General features: G+C 44.2%; 1 protein-coding gene across 1 annotated transcript in view; it reads right to left on the bottom strand.

The window, feature by feature from the left end:
• SYTL3 (synaptotagmin like 3) overlaps positions 1 to 25,639 on the bottom strand; it is a 115,900-nt gene that overhangs the window by 80,600 nt on the left and 9,661 nt on the right. Inside the window, 4 exon segments of the mRNA XM_017889629.1 lie at positions 6,062 to 6,126; positions 18,762 to 18,980; positions 21,371 to 21,990; positions 23,641 to 23,757. Of these exon segments, the coding sequence (XP_017745118.1) occupies positions 6,062 to 6,126; positions 18,762 to 18,980; positions 21,371 to 21,480 (394 nt within the window). The 5' untranslated portion in view covers positions 21,481 to 21,990; positions 23,641 to 23,757.

The following is a 25,639-nucleotide window of genomic DNA, read 5'->3' as shown; positions in this document are numbered from 1 at the left end:
GACACATTCCTATGATGGGGTGAGATGCACTCATCAGAAATCATATAGCCAGCAATATTTACGGATACTGAAAATGTTCCTTATAAATTATTACATGAAGAAACATTAGGATAAAACTGTACATACAATTTGATTTCAATTATGTAAATATCTTAGCTTGACTTGTGAAATTGCCTCTACTCAATAATTTTTTGCCTAAAAATACCAATTTCTTATGGTTCAACCTAAATACTTTTAAAAAGTCTATGTATATGTGTGTATACACACACATATATTCACACATACAGATATGCACCCATGAGCATACATACACTCACAAAAGAACAGAAATGATATACACTAAAATGTCAACAATTGTTCTCTGGGTGAAGCTGCTGTATTTTTTCACATTGCTTTTTATGATTTTCTTCATTTTCTAGGTTTTAATCTTTTAATTTGATTTTATTTTTTTAGTGACAGGGTCTCACTATGTTGCCCAGGCTGGTCTCAAACTCCCGGGGCTCAAGCGATCCTTCTGCCTTGGCCTCCTAAAGTGTTGGGATTATAGGCATGAGCCACTGCGCCTGGCGTCTAGTTTTTTACATGAATGTAATTTGAAATCATGCTTCAAAGGTCAGAACATAATGGGGGCAGAGTGTGGGAAGAAGGAAATTTGTGTACCCTGCCAGTGTGTTGTAAATAAGCACACAGTCCCAGAGGGTAATTTGGCAAAACATCAAAAGCCTCTCAAGTATTCATACACTTGACCAACCATTCTTCTTCTAAGAATTTATCCCCCCAAAATAAACAGACATGTCAAGATACCTGTACAAGATGTTCATCACATAGTTATCTATAACATGAAAAATCAAATACAGTGATAGACCCACAGACATTCAGGAACAGGTTAAATAAACTATGGTGCATATATTTGGTGTATTTTATGGAGTCATCAATACATTTTGGAAGAAGTCTTAATAACACAGGAAAATGTTTATGCCAAGTTGAATTGTAAAAGCAAGATAAAACTACATAGTCTGATCACAATACATTTGAAATTGGATAAGTCTATCTTTGCACACACATATGCACAGGCTCACCTAGAAAGAAGGCTGTGAGTTTGCACGTGTATACACGTGCATATAATTTACAGTACTTTGGGATTGTGGTAGTATTTCCATTGCGTCTAAATACTATTCTGTGTTTCCCAAATGTTTGCAATGTTTGCATTACTTCTGTAATCAGAAAGTAAGTAACTTCCTTTCAAAGAGAAAAGGAAGCTCCCTCTCTTCACAGAATAGAAGATGGAACGAGGGGAAAGCAGATGGGGGTCAGTGGGAACCAGTTAGGAGCTGCTACATTGGAAATGAGAATGAAGGGCAGAGGAAGATTCCAGAGACTAGGGAGGCAGAAATGTCAGGATTTGCTGACTGACCAGATGTAGCTGCAGAATGAGGAACAAAGGAGTCAAGTATGATTCTCAGCTCTGTGGATTTGGAGACAGAGTGAGAGGTGTCGCCATTCTCCCAAGATAAGGAACACAGGATTTGGTAGCCTTCTCCAAGATGGTCCCAGTGATTCTTGCCTCCTGATATTCAGACCCTTTGTCCCCTCTGACTAGGGCTGACCTGTGAGACCCATAGGACATAGCAGAAAAGACAGGGTGTGGCTTCTGAAGCTAGGCCATAAAAGGTATTTGGGGCTCTACTTTTCTCTCTCTTGGATCACTTGCCCTGGGGGAAGCCAGCCACCACGTCATGAGGACACTCAAGCAGCCCTGTGGAGATATCCCCATGGTGAGGAACCAAGTCCTCCTCCCAACACTGGCAGTCACTGGCCAGGTATGAGGGTAAGCCCCAAGAGTGCAGATCCTCCAGACCCAGGCAAGCCTTCCACTGAAGACAGAAACTGTAAAAGAATGTTACTTGCTTTGTGTCACTAGGTTTGAGGGGAATTTGCTATACAGCAGTAGATAACCAGTGCGTGGAAAGAGGCACAGACCGCAGCTGTCTGTACGCTTTTGTGGTTTAAACCACCATCTAGTTTTTCTAACTTCCGCCCAGGAAACAGAGGGCTGGAAAGAGTATTGCCCACACCGTGACAACAAAAACACTAGAGAACATGCAAAACCACACTTTTTCCGGAACACATCAGAGAACTGAGGTTGCAGATGCCTCCCTATTAGGGTTCAATGGGGACTTCCAGAGGGAGACCAGGCCAGGAGGAGGGAGAAGGGGCTCATGCCTTCCTTCTGACCTGTGTCTGGCCAGCATCAGCTCAGCAGGGTCAGAGGGTGTCGGCCTCCTGCAACTGCTAGCTCTGTTCTCTCACTATTCCCTTTTTGCCTCCAATTTCTGTGTAACCAATCCCTAAAGTAAATTCTTATTCAAATAACCAGACAGCTTCTATTTTCCTAAGTGGATCTTAACTGCTACAGCACACAAATCCAATTCAACTCGTCAACGACTGCACCTGGTTCTCTTTTAGGGGCACAAACAGGAGCGTGGTGGAATTCCTGCCTGTCCACCTAAACCTCTGTCACCTGATCCTTGGTTACCTTTCCTGACTCGCCCGGGGCAAACTCCACCCAACCTGGTCTGGCTCATAGCACTACTTGTGTGCTCCCAACCTGGCATTTTCCCCCATAGTTCCATGCCTCTTACCCCAGCTGTACTGAAACAGGACAATAGGTAGATGAGTCACCTTGGCATGTGAGGAAGTGTTGAAGAGAAGGAGGGAAAGTTGGGGTTTTTCTGGTGTTTATTTTATGCATTGGTAGAAATGACATCAGCAAAAAAGAATGATTTATGCTTAGGTTGATTTTCCTAACCCTGGTTTGTTTGTCATTACTGATGTTTTTATTCTTATATAAAGTTACAAGGCAAGAAAGAAAACCTAAGACACCAGTCTCACCTCTTTCCTAATTCCCTTTTTATCTTAAGTCACCGTGATAACATCTCCCATTCATTCAGGAGAGACGAAGTGCTGAAAAGAAGACAAGATGGTAACGTGTGCACACACACACACATTCATGCACACATGAAAACTTACCTGAAATAATGATGCTAGAACTTCCAACGACGTAGAAAACATTTTCAGTGAAGGAGATGTCTGCATTGAGTTGGCATCGAGAAATGACAGAAACTTCACCTCCTACAGTACTACTGTTTATAAGCTAGGAATTGATGTGGAAGAGGGTAGACTCTACCTTCTGAAGAAGGCTCCAGACCACCAGCAAAAAGGTTTTGTTTGTTTGTCTTTTTGAGATGGAGTTTCACTCTTGTTGCCCAGGCTGGAGTGCAATGGCGCGATCTTGGCTCACCACAACTCCGCCTCCCAGGTTTAAGCAATTCTCCTGCCTCAGCCTCCCGAGTAGCTGGGATTACAGGCAGGTGCCACCATGACCGGCTAATTTTGTATTTTTAGTAGAGACAGGGTTTCTTCATGTTGGTCAGGCTGATCTCGAACTCCCAACCTCAGGTGATCTGCCCACCTCGGCCTCCCAAAGTGCTAGGATTACAGGTGTGAGCCACTGCACCTGGTCAAAAAAGTATTTTAAAGAAACACAAAAGTGGCCGGGTGAAGTGGCTCACACCTGTAACCCAGCACTTTGGGAGGCCCAGGTGGGCAGATCACTTGAGGTCAGGAGTTCAAGACCAGTCAACAAGGTGAAACTCCATCTCTACTAAAAATACAAAAATTAGCCAGACATGGTGGTATGTGCCTATAATCCCAGCTACTCAGAAGGCTAAGGCGGGAGAATCCCTTGAACCCAGGAGGGGAAGGTTGCAGTCAACCAAGATCGTGCCACTGCACTCCAGCCTGGACGACAGAACGAGACTCTGTCTCAAAACAAACAAACAAAAAAAACAAAAACAACAACAACAACAACAAAAAAAAAAAACAAAAACAAAAGAAAGAAACATAAAAAAGCAATAAAAACAGAGAAAGGTCCTGTGCTGCAGCTGCTTTGCCAAGGCCACACATTCCACATGGGATGATGGCACCCCTAAGGGGACAAAGATTAGTAGCAAATCTTAGCTATTTCAACCATCTGTGACTCTCCAAAAGGCCTCAGTACATAGATACATGATATCTGTGATATCAAAATGTTATGATAGCAATTCTGAAAAAGTGTCTAAAAAGGCTATGTGGGGTAGGGGAGAGGGTGGCGGTAAGAAGGCGCTGAGAAACACTGGCTTAGAGGAAACAGACATCCCCGCTTCATTCTATTGCCTGACATGACCCTTAGTATTATTTTTTCCTCTAGTTTCTAATAAACTTGGCAGAAGCAGCATTTTTTTTTCTTAACAAGAGCCAGGAATTATAAGCCATGGGATAATTTAGTACCAACCAAATCTATACCTGGGCAAACCCACCCTTTATAAAAGCTGAATATCAACCCAAATGAGCGGCTTCCGTTACTGCCAACACATTTTTGGGTGAGGTTCTACCTGCAAATTGCCACTTTCTCTAGAAAAGAGCCACCAATGCCCTCTAAGTCAGGCTGTGAGTCTAGGTCCCCATCATCACATCACAGAGGAGGGGTGCTGCCCACGTTCCTGATACAGTCAGATGTGGTTCCCACAGCATCTGCCTGCACTCCACTGTGACAGTGCCTGTATGCACCTTTGTCCTGATGCCCCATCACAGCACAAATCGTCCTCTCCACAGGTCCAGGTCCTAGCTACCAATTACACTGGCACACCTCACATTGCAAATACTTTTGAAAAAGAAAATAAACTTTTAATCTAAGAAACACAAGCCCCCTTTAAAGTATCAGGCCTAGAGAGACACTGAAATGCGACTGCAATCACATCCCCCAGCTTGGGCTAACTAATCATTTCAAAGCCACTTGCTCTATGGACTCTAGATTGATTTGTCACCACCAATAGCCATAAATTATCCTAACAATGCCACACACTGGACACCATCACCCACACCCTGTAGCTCAGCAATAGACAGCCAAGCATGAATCTATGGTATTTCTGTAAACCCACGAGAATTCCTGAAAACTGACTTTTGTAATCGCCCCTCTCCTGATTCATCCTTCTCTCCTTTGTTCTCCAGAGCCCTTGGAAGTGTTTCCTGGGCTGCAGACCTCAGCCTTGGCCCAAATAAACTCTCCACCTATATTAGTTTTGCCTCAGTTTCCTTCTTTAGGTCAACATCTCATTATAAGACATTCATAGTACACAGACGAAATGCAGGCTTCCACCCATATCATCACAACGTGCTCACTCCACAACCATCAACCTCTGCTCAGTTCAAATGCTATTCACTCACTGTGGTCTTCACTGATTCAATCATCTTACTCAAGTATTATAAACAAGGTACTGTGCTTTGCTGCAATACAGGCTAACAAGATTTTAAAATGACAGTTACTGCTTGTAGAGAGAAATAGAAGTGCACAAACAATGCTACAGTATAAGGAACTTTGCAACAATTACGTAAGAGAATTACAAACCCGGCACTGATGGTGTTTCAGAGGAGGGGACATCACGCCCAGAAGCAGGAAGCCAGGGAAACCTCGTGGCACACGAGCCTTAAAGAATGGAGCCAACCTGGCTGGGCGCAGTGGCTTACGTCTGTAATCCCAGCATCTTGGGAGGCTGAGGCGGGCGGATCATGAGGTCAGGAGTTCGAGACCATCCTGGCCAACATGGTGAAACCCCATCTCTACTAAAAATAGAAAAATTAGCCTGCCGTGGTGGCACATGCCTGTAATCCCAGGTACTCAGGAGGCTGAGGCAGGAGAATCGCTTGAACCTAGGAGGCAGAGGTTGCAGTGAGCTGAGGAGATTGTGTCACTGCACTCCAGCCTGGAGACAGAGCAAGACTTCATCTCAAAAAAAAAAGAATGGGGCCAACTTCAGAGGTGGAAATGGGCGGAGGGAAGAGTAGCAAGCAGAGGGAATGAGCGGCGTGAATTACGGTGACAGCATCAGCAAATGGAACGGCAAGACATAGTGGCCAGCAGACTAAACCCATTGTGTTGCTTATATTCTAAAGTCTTAACGTCAAATATTTTAAAACTAGGAATAGATCATTTTACTTTAATTAAAAAGGAAAGAGCATTTACCTCCAGTTGGAAATTTCTTGGCTCGTTCCTCATAGAACCATTCTCCAGTTTTTATTTTGACATTCCTGAAAAAATGAGCAGAAAGGAAGCTTCAGAAAGAGAAGATATGAATAGTGCTATATTAACCCCTTGTAAGGGTTACGTAAGGTCACAGAATATTAGTCTTGCGATGGACCTCAGCAATCAATTTCCTGGCTTAAACCCCTAACTTTACAGATTCCCCATAGAGGCGAAGTAATTTCAGTATCAGTAGCAAAGCCGCGCAACTCCCACCCTCACGTGTTTTATCTTGCGTGTCATATGTACGTTCAGTTTATAATATGTGAATACGTTAAGCATATTAACATATACTTGTGCCTGGCACAAATCCAGTACTTAATGTTTTGTGAACAAATACACAAAGAGAAACAAAATTATTGTCATCAAAATGACCAATGTATCGGCCAGGCATGGTGGCTCACACCTGTAATCCCAATTCTTTGGGAGGCTGAGATGGGTGAATCACTTAAGGTCAGGAAGTTGAGACCAGCCTGGCCAACATGGCAAAACCCTGTCTCTACTAAAAATACAAAATTAGCTGGGCATGGTGGCACATGCCTGTAATCCCAGCTACTTGGGAGGCTGAGGCAGGAGAATTTCACTTGAACCTGGGAGGCAGAGGTTGCGGTGAGCCGAGATCGCGCCATTGTACTCCAGCCTGGGCAACAGAGCAAGCCTCCATCTCAACAACAACAACACAAATGACCAATGTATCATGTCAATGGTGGGAAGCTCTGGCATGAATGATGGGCTACAGGAAAACTCGATGCTATGCATTGGCCTTCAAGGGAGATCAGCTGTAGGTTAAACTAACGTTAGTTTGTATTTACAACATGTACCAAGAGCCCACAGAGCAGGGTCACCTAAGAAGATTCTTGGGAGGACCTGAAGTATGGAATATGGGATCAATGTGTGTTGATGGAGATTTGGGGACTTAAATCTGAGTGGACCACTTGGTTGTTTGTTTGTTTGCTTGCTTCTGGTCACCCAGGCTGGTGTGCAGTGGTGCGATCTCAAGTCACTGCAACCTCCACCTTGTGGGTTCAAGTGATTCTCCTGCCTCAGCCTCCAGAGTAGCTGGGACCCACCACCACACCCGGTTAATTTTTGTATTTTTAGTAGAGATGGGTTTTTGCCATGTTGGCCAAGCTGGTCTCGAACTCCTGACCTCAGCTGATCCGCCTGAGCAGACCACCTGTGAATCAGGCGAAAGGAGCCCTGCTTGGCCCGCTGGTCTGACAGCAGCTCCCTATGGCAGGACTTTAACTCTACCATCTTAGTCACACAGAAGGCACTCGAGATGCTAACCGCTCGAAACTGACGTCCTAACATGGGTTTTCCTCTTGGTTTTCTGGGGAATCCATACTCAACCTCAATCTCAATCTCAGAAAGGCAGAATTGTTAATATCCTTTTAGGATATAAAAAGGCAAACATGTAAATATTATAAGATATTCACATCCTTAAAATAATCTGCCACAAAACTGGCCAATTCCTTTGTTATGTGAATTTAAGAAAAAAAATTAAAACTTCAACTCATGACTAATTCTCATCTATAAATCACAGTACTGACTGAAATAAATTCTCTATTAGGTTCTTTTAGGCTATATATGAACTCCAGTGAATTTTTTAAAAAATTAACACTTGCCAATGTAAGGAAAATCACAAATATATGCCAATCTACACATTTTTCAAAATATTCTGTCTTTCTCTATGAAGTGCTAGTAATTGTCAGAAGACATCAACCAATTTTCTCTCCTTCATCTGGTTAGACACTACTATTTTATGATTAGTACATAAATGATTACTACCAATACTTAGTGACTAGAAGAAGGAAAATATAGAGAGAGCATTTAAGAATTTCATAACAATTTTTTTTGAGACAGGGTCTGGCTCTGTTATTGAGGCTGGAGTGCAGCAGCATGATCTCGGCTCATTGCAATCTCCACCTCCCGGGCTCAAGCAATCCTCCCACCTCAGCCTCCTGAGTAGCTGAGACTGAAGGCACGTGCTACTGCACCTGGCTGATTTTTGTGTGGGTTTTTTTTTTTTTTTTTTTTTTTTTTTTTTTTTTTTGTTGATTTTTTTTTTTTTTTGTAGAGACGGTTTTGCTGTGTTGCCCAGGCTGGTCTCAAATTCCTGAGCTCAAGTGATCCACCTGCCTTGGCCTCCCAAAGTGCTGGGATTACAGGCACGGGCCACCGTGTCTGGCCTATAACAGAATTTTGATAATCAGTCACTACCATTCAGAACCAAAAATATATAAAATGTACAACTGAGATATGTCTCTAGACAGACAGGGAAGGGTTTACATCCATAGTCAGAAACTCAATTATCTAATCCCCTAAATCAACACAAAACACCTTAAGGCAATCTCAGCCTCTAGGCAGAAATTTCCCCCTGGAGGACTTGTGGGAAGCAGAACATCAAAAAATCAGGGCAAGTCTAGAGGGAGGCGTGGGTGGCAAATTCCCATGCCTTTGAAGGACCTCTCCATATTCAATTTCTGAAGATGCCTCTTCAGTCCTGGCAAACAGGACAAGGTCTAACCCTTAGAAGAGGGGACAGGAAAGCAAATCCAAAGGGCAGGAATTACAAGGTCCCCACCTGATAAACGCACCTTACTTGCAGAATTGCTTTTCTGTTGAGTGACCCATTTCAGTTCATCTACTCTCTCACATGCTCCAGCCCATTACCATTGGGCCCAAAATATCCATATCTGAGATGCTATAGTCGACTGAGCTGATCAGACAGGGGGACAACGTCGGTAAGTAAACACACACACAGACACACAATCGCAGAAAATGAAAAACAGCTAAGGAGAAGGAAGAGGGAAAGGTGAAAGCACCTAAGTGAATGAACATTGCAAATCACTGAAAGGACTCCAGCCCTGGTTTCAGAACTTAAACAAGAAGCAGATAAATTAAAATCCTAGTCACCCAGCATGAATCATCTAATATAACCATCTAATCTCATTTAATCCCAACTGATTACTTGTGCAGTTTAAGCAGGAGCTAATTTGGCATACAGAGATTTGGGCACAAACTTGAGGATCTCTTGGGCCTATCTGTGATTAAAGAACGAAGGATAAAATTACTGTGGTGTTTTTATCCCTGAACCATATGACAACCAGCACGTTTTGCATTTGAGGCTGTTTCCTTTGAATACTAGGTTTGGCCCAGGTCTCCATGACCCTTTCTTGCAAAATCAGCGGCTTCATAAGCAATTATTCCACAATATCTTTTGTAAGGACTCACTGTCTACACTAATCCCAAGATTTTTGTTTGTTTGTTTGTTTTTTGCATTGAGACAGGGTCTCATTCTACGGCTCAGGCTGGAGTGCAGTGGCATCATCTCAGCTCACTACAGCTTCAACCTCCCAGGTTCAAGTGATCCTCCCTCCTCAACCTCCCAAGCAGCTAGGATTACAGGCATGCGCCACCACGCCTGGCTAAGTTTTGTACTTTTTGTAGAGACAGGGTTTCATTATGTTGGCCAGACTGGTCTTGAACTCCTGGCCTCAAGTGATCTGCCTGCCTTGGCCTCCCAAAGTGCTGGGATTACAGGTGTGAGGCACCCCGCCTGGCCTAATCCCAAGTTTACAAAGGAGGACCACTCATTGTCCTCAGAGTCTATGATAAAGGTGGTAGATCCTGTAGTCTCTGTCCATGTTAGGGGCCAACACAGGGTAATGTGATTCATTAGTAACCAAAGAAAGTATCTAGCACTTCTTCCCAGATGATTAACTCAGAATGAGGTTATGAAAGTTTCTTGGAAGATTTAATGAGTTCAGCAATAAATTTGTGCCCTTAAACTTTTCAGAATCATGACTTGCTTCTTTAAGATTTTTTCAATCAGCCCATAAATATATCTCAAAAGGCAAAAGCCTAAGGTGGCGGGGAGAGCCGAAGCTATAGAATCAGGACACCTGACCCATGACGGACCTTCACATTAACTACATGGGGATCACTAGAATTATAAACGCCAAGCACTGGATGCCTAGATGGCTCTTAGGAAACTTCTGGGGGTTTCAGCATCCATTTTCACAGCCCTGAATTCTGCTAATGCTGTCATTTCATTATCAAAGCAGAAATAACTGTTGAAAAACACTTTGCAAATTCTACACACAAATGTTCAATAATAAGATGAATGGAGGACCCTACCAGAAAATATTTTGACCTCATTACTAACACCAAGCAGTTGGCCAAACACACATGTTGTAATGCATTTTGCATCTAAATTGCTTGCATCTGCAGCTAGCTAAGCTACTGCATCTATGCTCTATGTTCCAAGAAAAGTCAGCATGATGTCCCTAGAGTTGCTTAATGTATTTTCACCATTCAACTGACAAGAGGTAGAAAATTGGTCTGCATAGCCAGGATTCTTCAAATCCCTAAAGAAGCACATCTCCTGTGCAGAGCTGCTCTCCAACCAGTACCCCAGTGGCAAGGAAGTCTCCAGACAGCCCTTCAGACACATGAGCTACAAAAACTTCAAATCAAGAAGTGGCATCGGTGGGACATGTCTATAATCTCAGCACTTTCGGAGGCCGAGGCAAGAGGACTGCTTGAATGTAGGAGTTCCAGACCAGCCTGGGCAACATCCCTACTAAAAACACAAAAATTTGCCAGACATGGTGGTGCAAGCCAGTAGTCCCAGCTCCTCAGGAGGCTGAAGTGGGAGGATTGCTTGAGCCCAGGAGGCGGAGGTTACAGTGGGCTGAGATTGCACCACTGCACTCCAGCCTGGGCAACAGTGTGAGACAGTATCTCAAATAAAATTTAAAAAATAATAATAATAAAAGCAGCAGCAGCAGAAGCCACATATTGTAAAACTGAGATCAACCTAATTTTTTCATGATAGTTTGTCCAATTGCACAGTAATTCCCAGCTAAATTAGTTCTATGCATGCGTATAGTTGGATTTTTATTTTTTTTTTATTTCAAATAGTCTTTCTTTTTTTTTTGAGATGGCGTTTCATTCTTGTCACCCAAACTGGAGTGCAATGGCACGATCTCGGCTCACTGCAACCTCTGCCTCTAGGGTTCAAGCAATTCTCCCGCCTCAACCTCCTTATTAGCTGAAATTATAGGCACTTGCCACCACAACCAATTTTTGTATTTTTAGTAGAGATGGGGTTTCGCCATGTTAGCCAGACTGGTCTTGAACTCCTGACCTCAGGTGATCAACCCGCCTCGGCCTCCCAAAGTGCTGGGATTATAAGCATGAGCCACTGCGACCGGCCCTTCTTCAACTAGTCTTGCATCTAAAATAGTTCACAGTTACAAAGCAAAACACTCGTTTTTTCCACCAGCTCAACTGATCTGATTTCGACGTCCTTACAGGAAAAAAAGACCGATCGTTGTGATTGAATCCTAGGTAACTATCAAAGGAGTCAGAGAATCAAGATGAAGATAAAGAAAGGGTTTTTATCAAGCTGCTACCAACAATTCTTACAAAACACGAATAATTCTCCCTTGCTTAACCTCAGAGAGGAGGCAAGTGCCCCCCTCTCTGTCACACCCAGTGCTATATTCACAGCTACAAGCTCCGGCCAGGCACATGGCAGCCCCAGTGAATGAATGAATATCCTCCCCTCTGCAGGGGGGTATCCTTAGAATTAAAGGGACAAGGTGGGATCCAAAACAGGTGTAGCCCTGTAGCAGTGTGCACTGAAATTGAGTGGGTATCACACCGTTTAACTGTGTTGGGCAGGGCCACACACTGAGGGACCAAGCAGAAACTCTAAATGAGGGAAGGGAGCTGGGAGGGGAGACAACAGGGAGGGGTGGGCATTGTGTTTTACCACAGGATACATGCCCATTTTAAAGCACTAAAATGATCAATATTAAACACTGTACAGGTCAAAACAAACAAGGCCTGTGCCCTATCATCTGTCGTCTGTTGGTGTCAATTTTGTGACTCCTGGTCTGTTACATCAGATAACCAGTCAATGAAAGTAAGAAAAATTATATTGCAGCTGGAGAGAGCTATACTTGTTTAAGGCCTTGACGATAAAAATGGTTAGATGCTGTGCACCAACCTGTCCTCTCCCTGCAGACCTAAGAAGCGGGATCCACCATGACAGAGGGGTGACGAGAAGGCCGAAAGCAGGAGCGCATGCTCTCTGTGGGCAACCCCTCAACCTGGCTTTCTAAAGAGACAACCAAGAACTTCGGATAAAATGCCACAGGCAGTGTACATGGAATCCAGAAGACGAGGCCAGCAGCCTCTGCGACCGTGTATCACCGTGGAACCAGAGGGAACTTCCAGAAAGCAATTAGCCTCCAAAAACATCTAAGACCCACCCCTGAGGAAAAGAAACAGCAAGATAAAAGGAAGCGCCAGGATGAAGAGACAGCGGGACTATAATAAGGGAATATTTCATAAACTAACCAAGCCAAAGCAGAATGAACTCTGTTTTATCAGCAGAAAAGAGCAGAACTGGCAGGCTGGAAAGTTGAATCTGTAAGGCTGACTTGGCAGAGACACTTGGCAGAACGTGAAAGAGAAAGAAAAATACATTAAATGTTGAGGGAGATTATCATTACTATTATTATTATTATTTTGAGACATAGTTTCACTCCGTTGCCCAGGCTGGAGTGCAGTGGTAGGATCTCGGCTCACTGTAACCTCCACCTCCCAGGTTCCAGCGATTCTCCTGCCTCAGCCTCCCTAGTAGCTGGGATTACAGGCATGTGCCACCATGTCCAACTCATTTTTGTATTTTCAGTAGAGACAGGGTTTCACCATGTTGGTCAAGTTGGATTTGAATTCCTGACCTCAAGTGATCCACCCACCTCGGCCTACCAAAGTGCTGGGATAACAGGCGTGAGCCACCACATCCAGCCTGAGGGAGAAGATTATTAATACAAAGAGAAAAGGAAGGCAACTTATGCCTTCAAAGCCATTCCTGGCTGGGCACGGTGGCTCACATCTGTAATTTCAGCACTTTGGGAGGCCGAGGTGGGTGGATCATGAGGTCAGGAGATTGGGACCATCCTGGCTAATATGGTGAAACCCCATCTCTACTAAAAGTACAAAAAATTAGCCCAGCATGGTGGCGGGCGCCTGCAGTCCCAGCCTGGGCAATAGAGCAAGACTCGGTCGTAAAAGAAAAAAAAAAAAAGTACTCCATAAATTTCTACTTTTTTTTTTTTTGGAAATTGAATCTGTCACCCAGGCTGGAGTGCAGGGGCATGATCTTGGCTCACTGCAACCTCTGCCTCCCGGGTTCAAGCGATTCTTGTGTCTCAGCCTCCCAAGTAGCTGGGATTGCAGGTGCTCGCTACTGCGCCCGGCCTAATTTTTGTACTTTTAGTGGAGATGGGGTTTCACCATGTTGGCCAGGCTGGTCCCAAACTCCCAACTGCAAGTGATCCACCCGCCTCGGCCTCCCAAAGTGCTGGGATAACATGCATGAGCTTCCGTACCTGGCCAGCAATGTTAAAAGTAGGATTTAGAGGGAAAAAAAGAAATAAGGTTTCGAAACAAGAAACAGTCAGTAGACAAATGTCATCTTAACCTTGGCACCCAGCTAAAATCTTTCCATGCCAACTCTCCTGTACCACACTTGGCATTCAATTTCTTTTCAGTCTTTTATAGAGTTAGACCTTTTACTCACTTGAAGAACAGATATATTTTCAAGAGTGTGAGTGAATTATCCCATTCTCATACACTAGTTATTTGCCTTTGTGAATAGAAAATGATGATTCAATATTTTATCAAAACATGGGATTATAAAAATACTGGGAGTACCAGTCTGAAATTTAAAAGATTACATTTTCTAAACTCTGGGAAGTTTACTTTAGGCAGAAACATAATTAGAATAGAACTTCCTTTGAAATGTCACTTGATTTTCAATAAAAATTATTTCATGCAATGCAGAAAATACAATGCATCATCTTGTAACAATATCTTTACATCTAAGTCCTGATCTGAAACGCCGAATGACAATAACAACAACAAAACCTTTTTAAGTTGTTTTGGAGACGAGGTCTCGCTATGTTGGCCAGGCTGGCCTCAAACTCCTGGGCTTATGTGATCCTCCCATTTGGGCATCCCATGAATAACTGGGACCACAGGCATGCACACCACCTCATGGATGACCCCATTCAGCTCACTTCCCTTTTAATAAATTTCAAGGTCTTATTTTAACCACTACTGCTCCGCAGCAATAACTCAAGACCCAACCTGAGAAGTAAGAACATAATAATCAAATGCCAAGGTCTGGATCAATTTTTCAACCGAACACACTTAAGCTGCTCTTTGCTGGCATCAGCTGTGGTACAAGAGACAAATTTGAGCAATCCAGAAAAGTACCCTGAAATCAACAGTATGACCTGCTGCAACTTGAAACCTTCTGTTCCAATGATGGTATATAAGCTCTGTTGCACCTTTATTATCGTTAAAATATTTGCAACTTACAGAATTCTCTGCACAAACCAATTCGGTTGTAAAGCACCTGACTGGCCGCAAAATGTTGCTAACGAAACAGGCAGTGTGTCCACAGATATCTGAAACTGAAGAATCATCAAATTGTTGTGGTCACAGCAATTACAAAGCATGAAAAGAAGATCACAATTTGAAGGAAACAAGTCTGAACAAGAGTAATTCCTCAGCAATCTTAGGGGAGAAGAACAGGTTTCTTTTACACATGGAATTTGTTACCGCATCGTATATTAGTTTTAACAGAAAAAAAATAATGCAAACATAAACCATCAAGCTTAATCTTATTTTTTAAACGAAGCTAAAACAAACATATCCAAGCATAGTCTCTTCCTTGATATTTCAACTTAATTGTTACCATCTGCCCTTTCACTGCAGAAATTGTCAACACATTCCACGGGAAGAAACATCAGTGGAAAACAAGGATGTTTCTGCTTTTAACTTCTTTGTTTCTCCTACCAAGTCACCTTCTTCTGATTGGCCCCTGCTGAGGACAACATGCCGCCCCTTCACTACTGAAAGCAACTTTCCTTTGTTCTTCCAGGTCCTTTCCAATGTGCCTTTCATTACTGGGGTCTTTCTGTTCCTTCTTTAGTTCTCTGATGCCCGGTGATCCAGTTCAGCACGCCAAGCAACCTGTCTGGCCAGTCCTCAGAATCACTTTTCACCTTTCTCTTTTATCCCCTGTAACAGAGGTCCATCCTCCCCTTTTCCTGTCTCTCCCATTCTCCATCACCATTGCCACCAGCCTCCTCCCTCGGTGCCTCTCATTCACTGCAACAACTCTCAGGTACCTTCCGCCCTCCTGATTGCCCTGCAGAACACGCAAACTTTCAGCATGGTGTTCGCTTGGCAAAGAGCAAGCGAACTCCAGACTCCAGTTTCTACTGCTTCGGAGGCAAGCTCTTTTGAGTGGCTTTTAAGACTCTGCCAACCAGGCGCAGTGGCTCACACCTATAATCCCAGCCCTTTGGGAGGCCGAGGCAGGTGGATCACCTGAGGTCAGGAGTTCGAGACCAGCCTGCCTAACATGGTGAAACCCCATCTCTATTAAACATATAAAAATTAGCCGGGTGGAGTGGCAGGCGCCTGCAATCCCAGCTACTCGGGAGGCTGAGGCAGAAGAATCGCTTGAACTCGGAGGCAGAGGTTGCAGTGAGCCGAGATCGCGCCATTGCACTCCAGCCTGGGTGACAAGAGCGAAACTCCGTCTCAAAAAAAAAAAAAAAAAAAAAAAGACTCTGCCCTCCCAGGACAAGGCTCTCAGCAGGCAGGACAGGACTGGAGATTCAGAGGGAGGCCTGGGGTCCCGGAGGACCTGGGTTGCCATCTTCACTCTGTTCTTATTGATATGACCATGGACAAACCATCTTGTGTCTCTAATCCTCCACTTTCTCAACTGTAAAATGAGGATGAAAGTAGTAGCTACCCCATACAATTGTTTTAATCTTTTAATAAAACATTAAAAGAATATTCCATCTGTGACAATATTTAGAAGGGGTTTTCAAATCTCAGGGTCTCTGATGACTTCCATTCACACCAGCCTAGCATTCCTCCCTTCTCCGAAGTTTTGTGATGTCCTTGTGCACCGTCTCCCCCAGCAGAAGGACTCACCCCTCTAGTGTTTTCACAGAGCTCAGGGCCAGTTTATTCTTGCTTTGAACAACGGGAGTCTAAGCCAAGTCGGTTCTTTATTGTTTTCAAAATGCGGAGTGCAAAAACACCAATTCCATGTTAAAACTGGTCTTAAAACCCCCTAACACAAATTTATTACCACAAACCTAGATTCAGTCTGTTACTAATGGAAATTAGTAACATGAATGTTCTGGAAGTCGTCTTGAGCCATCAGCCTGCCTCATCTTTCCCTCTCTAAGCCCCCAGCAGCTTAGACCTTGGCAGCTTGGCACTCAGTAGTTCTCCAAGAGAAATCTTTCCCTGAAGACAGAAACTTTATCTGAAATGTCCCCTGGAACCTCTCTACACAAGGTCAGGGCCAGCACCTGCCACAGGCCTCTTGTTCTGCAGCAACCTCTGAGTTGTTGGTTGGTTTTGGTCTTTGGTACCCTAGCACTTCCCCTTTCTTGATTTTAAAAAACGATTTGCCTCATCCTGCTCCTGCCATGGATCTACTTTTTCTTGAGGAATGAGCCTGAAGCGAAGGAAGAAGCAGGGGAGACACTGATCGGGGTCAAAAACCTTTTCTAGGTTCCCATATGTGCGACAGTTATGAATGTCAAGATTCTAAAGTTTTATACAGTCTCATCTTTGTTTTGGTCCTACAAGGAGGAGGACAGCCCAGATTGGGTAAAGTTGGAGAGAGGACAGAGGGCTGTGGGGACAGGGAGCAAGGCGAAGGGAAAGAAAATGCATGTGACCACAGAATGCTCGGCTCTCTCCCCTCCCGACTTCTCCTGTTAATGCACTCATAGTAATGCAATGACCTGAGGTATTTTGAAAACCACCCTGTTTTCAAAATAAGGAAGCTGGGGTTTTAGAAGTCATATTTCATGTACTTAGTGGGTAAAGTTACAGTGCCTGGGACACAGTGCTCACTAGGGCAGAGATTTCAACACTGTCAGCTTCCTGGGAGATTGCCTCAGACCTTGTCCTCTTGTTTTGATTTTTTGTTTACAGTTGATTGTTAGAAGAAGGCAAAATGCTGAGAAATGTAACACCCTGTCCAGCAATGCTTATCATTAGACTTCAAATATATATGGTTGATTGAAATGAGGAAGAAGATCCTGAGACCTTTCTAGAGATGATTTGGAACTGCCCTCTATGCCGCCAGGGCAGCTCGCAGTAATTATGTTTTGCTCTCAAGCAAGGAAAAGCCTGAAGGACAATGGCTTCAGCAAACCAAATGAACATGAGAGGAGAAGGCGAATTCCGCCACCGTCCGTGTGAGTTGGCACGCTGTGAGCGAAATGGACAGGATGCAGTTCGAAAGCAAAGAAATCAGGCTGAACCACTTCACCCCTCTGGCTAGATGACTGAAATACAGTAAGTCTTGCTAAGGGACAGGACACTTAAGTAGATGAACACCAGGGCGTGTGTTAAACACAACCTTCCCGATTTAGTGGGGAGAAACCCCAGCCACGATGCCCACACTGTATAAGTGCCTCCCACAGTCTTTGTCCCTGGGACACTCACAAATCTGTGACAATATTTAGAAGTGGTTTTCAAATCTCAGGGTCTCTGATGACTTCCATTCACACCAGCCTAGCATTCCTCCCTTCTCTGAAGTTCTGTGATGTCCTTGTGCACCGTGTCCCCCAGCAGAAGGACTCACCCCTCTAGTGTTTTCACGGAGCTCATGGCCAGTTCATTCTTGCTTTGAACAATGGGAGTCTAAGCCAAGTCAGTTCTTTATCGTTTTCAGAAAGGGGAGTGCAAAAACACCAATTCCACGTTAAAACTGGTCTTAAAACCCCTAACACAAATTTATTACTATAAACGTAGATTCTGTCTGTTACTAATGGAAAGCATGTCCATTTCTTTACCTGAGTATCAAAGACAGGTCACCTTGCCTCCTTCAAAAAGGTGGTATTTAAAGCCTCAAAGGATTACTCCAATGTTCCCTACATTATAATTTACTCCACTGGTACTGAAGGAGATAAATTAAGTGCTAAGAAAAAGACAGCACTTAGTGAAGAGATCCAAATGAATCTGAACTCCTGGGTTAGCCCATCCTTAGACTTAACAAACTTTTGTTGTTTAAACAGGTTCTCACTCTGTTGCCCAGGTTGGAGTGCAGTGGTACGATCACAGTTCACTGCAGCCTCGACCTCCCAGGTTCAAGTGATCCTCTCATCTCAGCCTCCCAAGTAGCTGGAACTACAGGCATGCACCACCATACTTGGCTAATTTTTTTTTTTTTTTGTAGAGACAGAGTCTCACTACGTTGCCCAGGCTGGACTCAAACTCCTGGGCTCCAGCAATCCACCCACCTCAGCCTCCCAAAGTGCTAGGATTACCGTCATGAACCACCGCGCCTGGCCCAAACTTCTGTAAACGAAAAAAAATGTTGCTATATAATAAAATTTATTTTTGGATGAAGATAACTTCTAAGGTTAGAAAGGTAGCTCCCTATCAGGCACTTGGTACACATTTACTGGCTGAAGGTGAGGAGTGAGCGCTCTCTTTAGGAGCGGTTTGTAAAGAGGCCTCCTCCGAGACCTGAGTCAGTGGGAGGGATCCAACCACCGGCCATGCTCACCTGTCCTCGAAGCACACCGTGCACTTCCAGGTGTGGGTCCCCCTCAGGAACACTCGGCACTGGGCGCACACGCGGTGGCTGCAACCCCGGCACACGGCGCCCCTGTGCAGCAGGAGCCCCAGCACCCTCTGGCAGCGCGCACAGCACTTCTCTTTGTACTCCTGGTCCGTGCTCTTCGCTCCTTTCCACCGGAGATGCTGCAGGTGCGTTTTCAGTTTCCTGCAGCCCACAAAGTTAAAGAAGATACTATTGGATGGTACACCCAACCCCAGGCTACAGGGCAAGAGCCCAGGCGGTACCCCCCATGGCAAGGGAAGGGGCTTTGGCATTCGACATCCCTGGGCTCCCACATGGCTGTGTGAACTGGGCTCCCAATCAATGTCTCAGAGTCGGGGCTCAAGGGTTTCCTCAACCGTGAAACAGGCGAGGTAAGGTACGACCTTACCTCTTCTCCCAGGGTTGCTGTGAGGACTAAATGGCAAAGTATAAATAACATGCCTGGTGCAGAGAAGCTCCCCGCTAGATCCATCCCTTCCTGCCCAAAGGCTGTTAAGATAGTAAGCAAGAATAGTGAAAGGAGAGGAAAAGACACCGAAAAGGGCATCCATTCCAATCTGCAAGGCATGGAACACTCCAGGAATACACAGCATCCATCCCTGCTATTGGTATAAGCTACCCAATAAAATCAACTGATGCTATGCTTCTGCTACATTTTTTGTGTGTGTGTTTGTTTGTTTTTTTGTTTTTTTTTAATGAGTGGTCAGCTCACTCCCCTAGACAAACAGCCATAGTGCAAAGAGACATTGTATTGGACCAAAAAGGCGTCATTTACCAGCATGCTCTTTTATGAATGTCTGTGATACCTACTTGTAGAAGAGGTGAGCCAATCCCAAGAAACAAGATGACATCAGAAATGCACTTTAAAATGCAACTTTCAGGATCTGCCCTAGAATTAGTACCCTTTGAGACACAACTTTGTTACCACTATGTCTATGTCACTTTGTTAATATTCAGAATGATGTCTCTAAATCACTGAAAGATCTTTCATCATCAAATAAAATTTCACTTTTCTCACTGTATTATAGTTTTTTGTTTTCTTTTTCTTTCTTTCTTTTTTTTTTTTTTTTTTTTTTTTTTTTTGAGACGGAAATCTCGCTCTGCCGCCCAGGCTGGAGTGTAGTGACACGATCTCGACTCACTGCAAGCTCCACCTCCCACGTTCAAGGGATTCTCCTGTCTCAGCCTCCTGAGTACCTAGGACTACAGGCACCTGCCACCATGCCCAGCTACTTTTTGCATTTTTAGGAGAGACAGGGTTTCACTATGTTGGCCAGGCTGGTCTCGAATTCTTGACCTCAGGTGATCTGCCTGCCTCAGCCTCCCAAAGTGCTGGGATGACAGGTGTGAGCCACTGCGCCCANTTTTTTTTTTTTTTTGAGACGGAAATCTCGCTCTGCCGCCCAGGCTGGAGTGTAGTGACACGATCTCGACTCACTGCAAGCTCCACCTCCCACGTTCAAGGGATTCTCCTGTCTCAGCCTCCTGAGTACCTAGGACTACAGGCACCTGCCACCATGCCCAGCTACTTTTGCATTTTAGGAGAGACAGGGTTTCACTATGTTGGCCAGGCTGGTCTCGAATTCTTGACCTCAGGTGATCTGCCTGCCTCAGCCTCCCAAAGTGCTGGGATGACAGGTGTGAGCCACTGCGCCCAGCCTGTATTATAGATTTTAGTGGAAGAAAGTTTACAAGTATACTTAGAGAGCTCTGAAGTAACAGAGAGGATGAAGCAAGAATACTATACCAGAAAATTCCCCTCACTCCTCAAGCATTTGGTTGTCCAAAGTTTTGTTTTCTAATGTGTTCTGCCATTAGAAACCAAACTCTCACTTCCTCCATAGACGATGATAAAAAGCGCCAACCTGTTTAAAGATGGATCTTGACAGCTAAGGCTGAACACGGCTCTGATAGAGTTCAGCACGCTTTTCTAAATGTTAACCCATATCAAACGGCCTGAGCAGCTTAGAGACAGACAGGGAAGAAGTTCCCTGTTGGCAAAGCGGTCAGGAAACAGGTTAAGCAGGTTCATATTTCATGCTTTCCCCTTCCTCAAAGCCAGCTAGGAAGCAAAAGCAAGCAAAGAAAAAAGAGAAAAAAGGCGGTGCTGGATTCCATCAGATTTGCTGCTTCTGAACTGCTTTCTTTGCTTTTCTTTACACCTTTGGGCACCGTCAAAAATGAGGTAGGAAAACCCTTAACCCGAGGTCTTTCCCTAAATAAGTGGTAAACTAGAGGCCTGAAAATGTCCCTTGAATGATTCCCACCAAGTGGGCAAACAGACAAGCAGATGGCAGACAGCAAACTCACTGCCCAAAGGCACCGTTTTAAATGAATAACAAGAGCGGCCTCTTGTCCCAGGCATCCTCTACGTTGAGCTACATAAGGAGGATCATCTCCACCAACAGCCCTTTGTTAGGACCCTTCTCAGGCATGAAGCCCAGCAGCAGGTGGGTAGTGATTTGTAAGCAAGCAGCATCAGCGACGGAGTGGCAGGCCCCAAGCAGAGAAAGCTAAAACCCCGAAGTGACCCAACGGGAAGGACAGCTTACCGTATCCTCTCCTTCTCTGCGTTTTGAACCTCCTGGTCTCGGTACAGGACCTGGAGAATGGCCTCGCGTTCTAACTCCTTGAGAGCATTCAGATCTACTTCTTGGGCCATTTCTTCTCCCTTTTCGTTGACCCAGGTTGGAAGAGCTTCACTCCATGGACCAAACGCTCGCGCTCTGCAGATAAGCGGCAGAGGCCAGCTGCAGCCAGCCTTGTTTAAAGAACTCCCTCTCCTATTTCACTGGCGACTGTTTTGCTTGTGGCTCTTTTTTCCTTTCTAACTGTGTCATACTCCTTAGAAGAAGAAAGCCTCAAGAGGTTGTGCGTTTGTCGGAGTTACAGCTCGCAGAGCCTTGTGCCACCCGGGGGTGTTTTCACTGGGTTTTGCTGCAGCCGCTGACATGCATTTAAGACAAAAGCCTATCTTTTTTCTGAGGTTTCACCAGATAAATTATCCACAGCTGCAAGCAGATAATTTCTGCAAAGCAGAAGTAATCTTCAAGCCAAGGAAATTTACAAATAGCAATGAAAAGAGTATCAGTGACTCATAGAAGCTAACTTTCCACTTAAGATGTTTCCAGGTCAGCAGGAACAATCATTAAAAGCCCAACTCGTTCAATACCTGTAGACAAGAAAACAAAAAATGGCAACGTTTTTCTTGGCTTAAGTATCTCTGCAGCATTACTTCCAAAAAGACAAAATATTCTACACAAACCCTTGCATTTTCTGCTCGTGGTGATAACGTAAAATTTTAAATTTCTTAAATAACCCTTCTCATATTTCTAAAAGCCTCAAACTTCCAAACTTGAATTTTCCTAATATGAATTCCATAACTTCAGTGGCCAGAGGACATAAAAGTCTGTGTTTAAGGTACATTATCCTAATTGAAGACACATTGGAAAAATGACATTCCCAACTGTTGGCTCTTATTTTTACAATTAACTTCAACACTCAGAAATTTTTTAATCAGTTAAGGAGGTATGAAGTGGCATCACCACAAGCTCAGCCTATCAATTATTTACCGTCTTGAATAAGTTTCACGAGCTGCCTTACGCGTTTGCTCTTGTTTTTGTTTAATGACAGTTGAAAGGTTCTGCATACATCCTTTTATCCAGAGAATGCAGAAGATCAAATTAATATACTTCCTATAGTACCATTTTTGTCATTAAATCTATATGAATCCCTGAGTGATAAGACATCCTTTCAATGCTTTAAAAGCTAAACTTCCTTTGCTGGGCTTCAAAAGAAATCCACATTATATTAATTTATGATCCATGGTAAATTAGTGAATGAGAGGCTAATAGAGCTCTAAGGTATCATTTCCTTTAAGCAAAAGTTCTTTATTTTTTTTGAGACGGAGTCTCGCTCCGTCACCCAGGCTGGAGTGCAGTGGCCGGATCTCAGCTCACTGCAAGCTCCACCTCCCGGGTTTACGCCATTCTCCTGTCTCAGCCTCCCGAGTAGCTGCGACTACAGGCGCCCGCCACCTCGCCCGGCTAGTTTTTTGTATTTTTTAGTAGAGACGGGGTTTCACTGGGTTAGCCAGGATGGTCTCAATCTCCTGACCTCGTGATCCGCCCGTCTCGGCCTCCCAAAGTGCTGGGATTATGGTAAGCAAAAGTTCTTAACCTTTTTCTTAATCTTTGGTAGTCTGGTGAAGCCTATGTATTTAAATGCATAAAACAAAGTATGCTGTGTTACACAGGAAATTGATTATACTGAAATATTTTAAAATTGTAATATAATAATATATGTGTTCCTCGATACATGAAATATTAAGATCTAGCAGTGATCTAGGGACTCCCATAATTTCAAAGTAGTGATGAATAGAAACAATGTTTTGAGATATCTACAACGTATCACATGGTATGTAAATATCCATGCTTTCTGTTGGTGACAAAGTCACAAGTTCTGCTGATTCTACTGTGGTTTCTTGCCTATATCCATACTTTAAGGAAATGCTAAATTTGAGTTAAAGATTCATAAAAATAAATATTTAATTTTTTCTCCATTCAAGTTCATGGGCCTATAGGCCAAGGATTGCGCGGTTAAGGAATTCAGTATTTGTCAGTTTCCCTATTGTAAAATAAAATTAAAATATATTGTTCATCCCAACTGCAGAGGTTGCATGAGGAACAGAAAACCCAGAGCTCTGAAAAGGGATGTTCTTGGCTTCTAGTCTGTGATAAAGCATACACAAGATCTGCTCTCCAAATGCCTCCTCTCTAGATGTAGGGAAAATCAGAAAGCAACAAGGACTTCAGGCTCTTACCTGGCTGGGCTGGTACCTGACTAGGTCAGCAGGGATAAAGCCTCTTCCCTCCTTAGATCCAGGTTCCAGATAAACAGGTGGAACTAGCAGACCTCAGTGCCCCAAGGCTCTGAGTCTCTGGAAAAGAGGAAAGTAATAGAAAACAGTGTGTGACCAAGTGCCAAGTGGCAAGGTGCAAATTAGCCATCAAGTCACCAACTGCATGAGCCCATTCTTCTCAACTTGCCCCTCAGTTCTTCATGCTGTCTTCTTATTTCCACTCTACTAATCATACTACTGGGTCCAGAGCTATCTGGTTTGTCTAATTCTTGAGTCTTCATTTATTTATTTTGAAACAGGACCTCATTTTGTCACCCAGGTTGGAGTGCAGTGGTGTGATCATGGCTCACTGCATCTTTGGCCTCCCAGGCTCAAGTGATCCTCTAGCCTCAGCCTCCTGAGTAGCTGGGACTACAGGTGCAGGCTACCATGCCCAGCTAATTTTTTAATTTTGTAGAGATGGGTTTCACCATGTTGCGCAGGCTGGTCTGGGCTCAAGCAGTCCTCCTGCCTCAGCCTCCCAAAGTGCTAGGTTTACAGGCCTAAGCCACTGTACCTGGCGTTCTAGTGTTTTTAGTGAAGAGTTTTTGCACCTGGCTGCAAACACGTGCTTTGTGCACTGTGCTTTCTTTTCATATGGCTGTTTGTGCTCCGCTCTCTGGCTGTGGTCTCCAGCACTCCAGGTAAGCAAGACCACATAGCTGCAGTACTGGCTGGTAATGACACCACTCAGTGAATCTGGTGGGGGAATCTGAAATATTCAACTGCTCGCTCATTCAGGTGGCTAGGTCTTAATGCATTTCAGAAATACAGGGTTCAATGATCATTACAAAGCACTACTACCCTTACTTTCCCAAACCCACGCCTGTGGGTCCCAGGTGCAAGTGTGGGAAGCGCCCTTTCCACCACCGCTAAGAGGCAGCTCACGCTCCCCCTAGTGGCCATTCACTCTGCATTACAGAAAAATGAAATTCAGTTCATTTCCTGGATCCATTCATCCAGTCATTCAGTAAATACTTATTGAACACCCCAGGCACTGTTCCAGGTTTTTTTTTTTTCATTTTTATTATTATTTTTTGAGACGGAGTCTTGCTCTGTCGCCCAGGCTGGAGTGCAGTGGTACGATCTTGACTCACTGCAACCTCTGCCTCGTGGGTTCAAGCAATTCTCCTGCCTCAGGCTTCCGAGTAACTGGGATTATAAGTGCCCGCCACCACGCCCGGCTAATTTTTGTATTTTTAGTAGAGACGGGGTTTCACCATGTTGGTCAGGCTGGTCTCGAACTCCTGACCTTGGGCCCTCGACCTCCCAAAGTGTTGGGATTATAAGCATGAGCCACCAAGCCCAGCCTGTTCAAGGTTCTTGACTTGACTGACTGGTCATTTATACCCTATTCTACTTCTAACAAAAATATGATGCAGCTTACAATAAAAGCATATAGAAGACAGCTAAAATAAGAGAGACAGCAGCAGCAAGTGAAAAAGGACTGATAATTCTACTAAGAACAGGAAGTAAAACAGTGACCACTTGAGCCTTAAATGTATTTCTGACCTTCCTGGTAGCCAAGGCAAGGCAAAATGAAATGAAAAGTCAAGATGCTGTCTATAGCTTTAATACACTGAAAGAAATACAGAAAAACATCCTCAAGATGCAAACGACTAAGACAATATCCCAGGCACAGTGGCTCACGCCTGTAATCCCAGCACTTTGGGAGGCCAAGGAGGGCAGATCAACTGAGGTCAGGAGTTGGAGACCAGCCTGACCAACATGGTGAAACCGTCTCTACTAAAAACACAAAATTAGCCGGGCTTGGTGGGGCATACCTGTAATCCCAGCTACTCGGGAGGCTGAGGGAGAGGAATCACTTGAACCCGGAGGTGGAGGTTGCAGTGAGCTGAGATTGCGTCATTGCACTCCAGCCTGGGCAACAAGAGTGAAACTCCATCTCAAGAAAAAAAAA

The sequence above is a fragment of the Rhinopithecus bieti genome, unplaced genomic scaffold (genome assembly GCF_001698545.2).
Source record: "Rhinopithecus bieti isolate Rb0 unplaced genomic scaffold, ASM169854v2 scaffold_18548, whole genome shotgun sequence".
NCBI classification, from domain to species: domain Eukaryota; kingdom Metazoa; phylum Chordata; class Mammalia; order Primates; family Cercopithecidae; genus Rhinopithecus; species Rhinopithecus bieti.
This window is presented reverse-complemented; position numbering and strand designations above follow the sequence as displayed.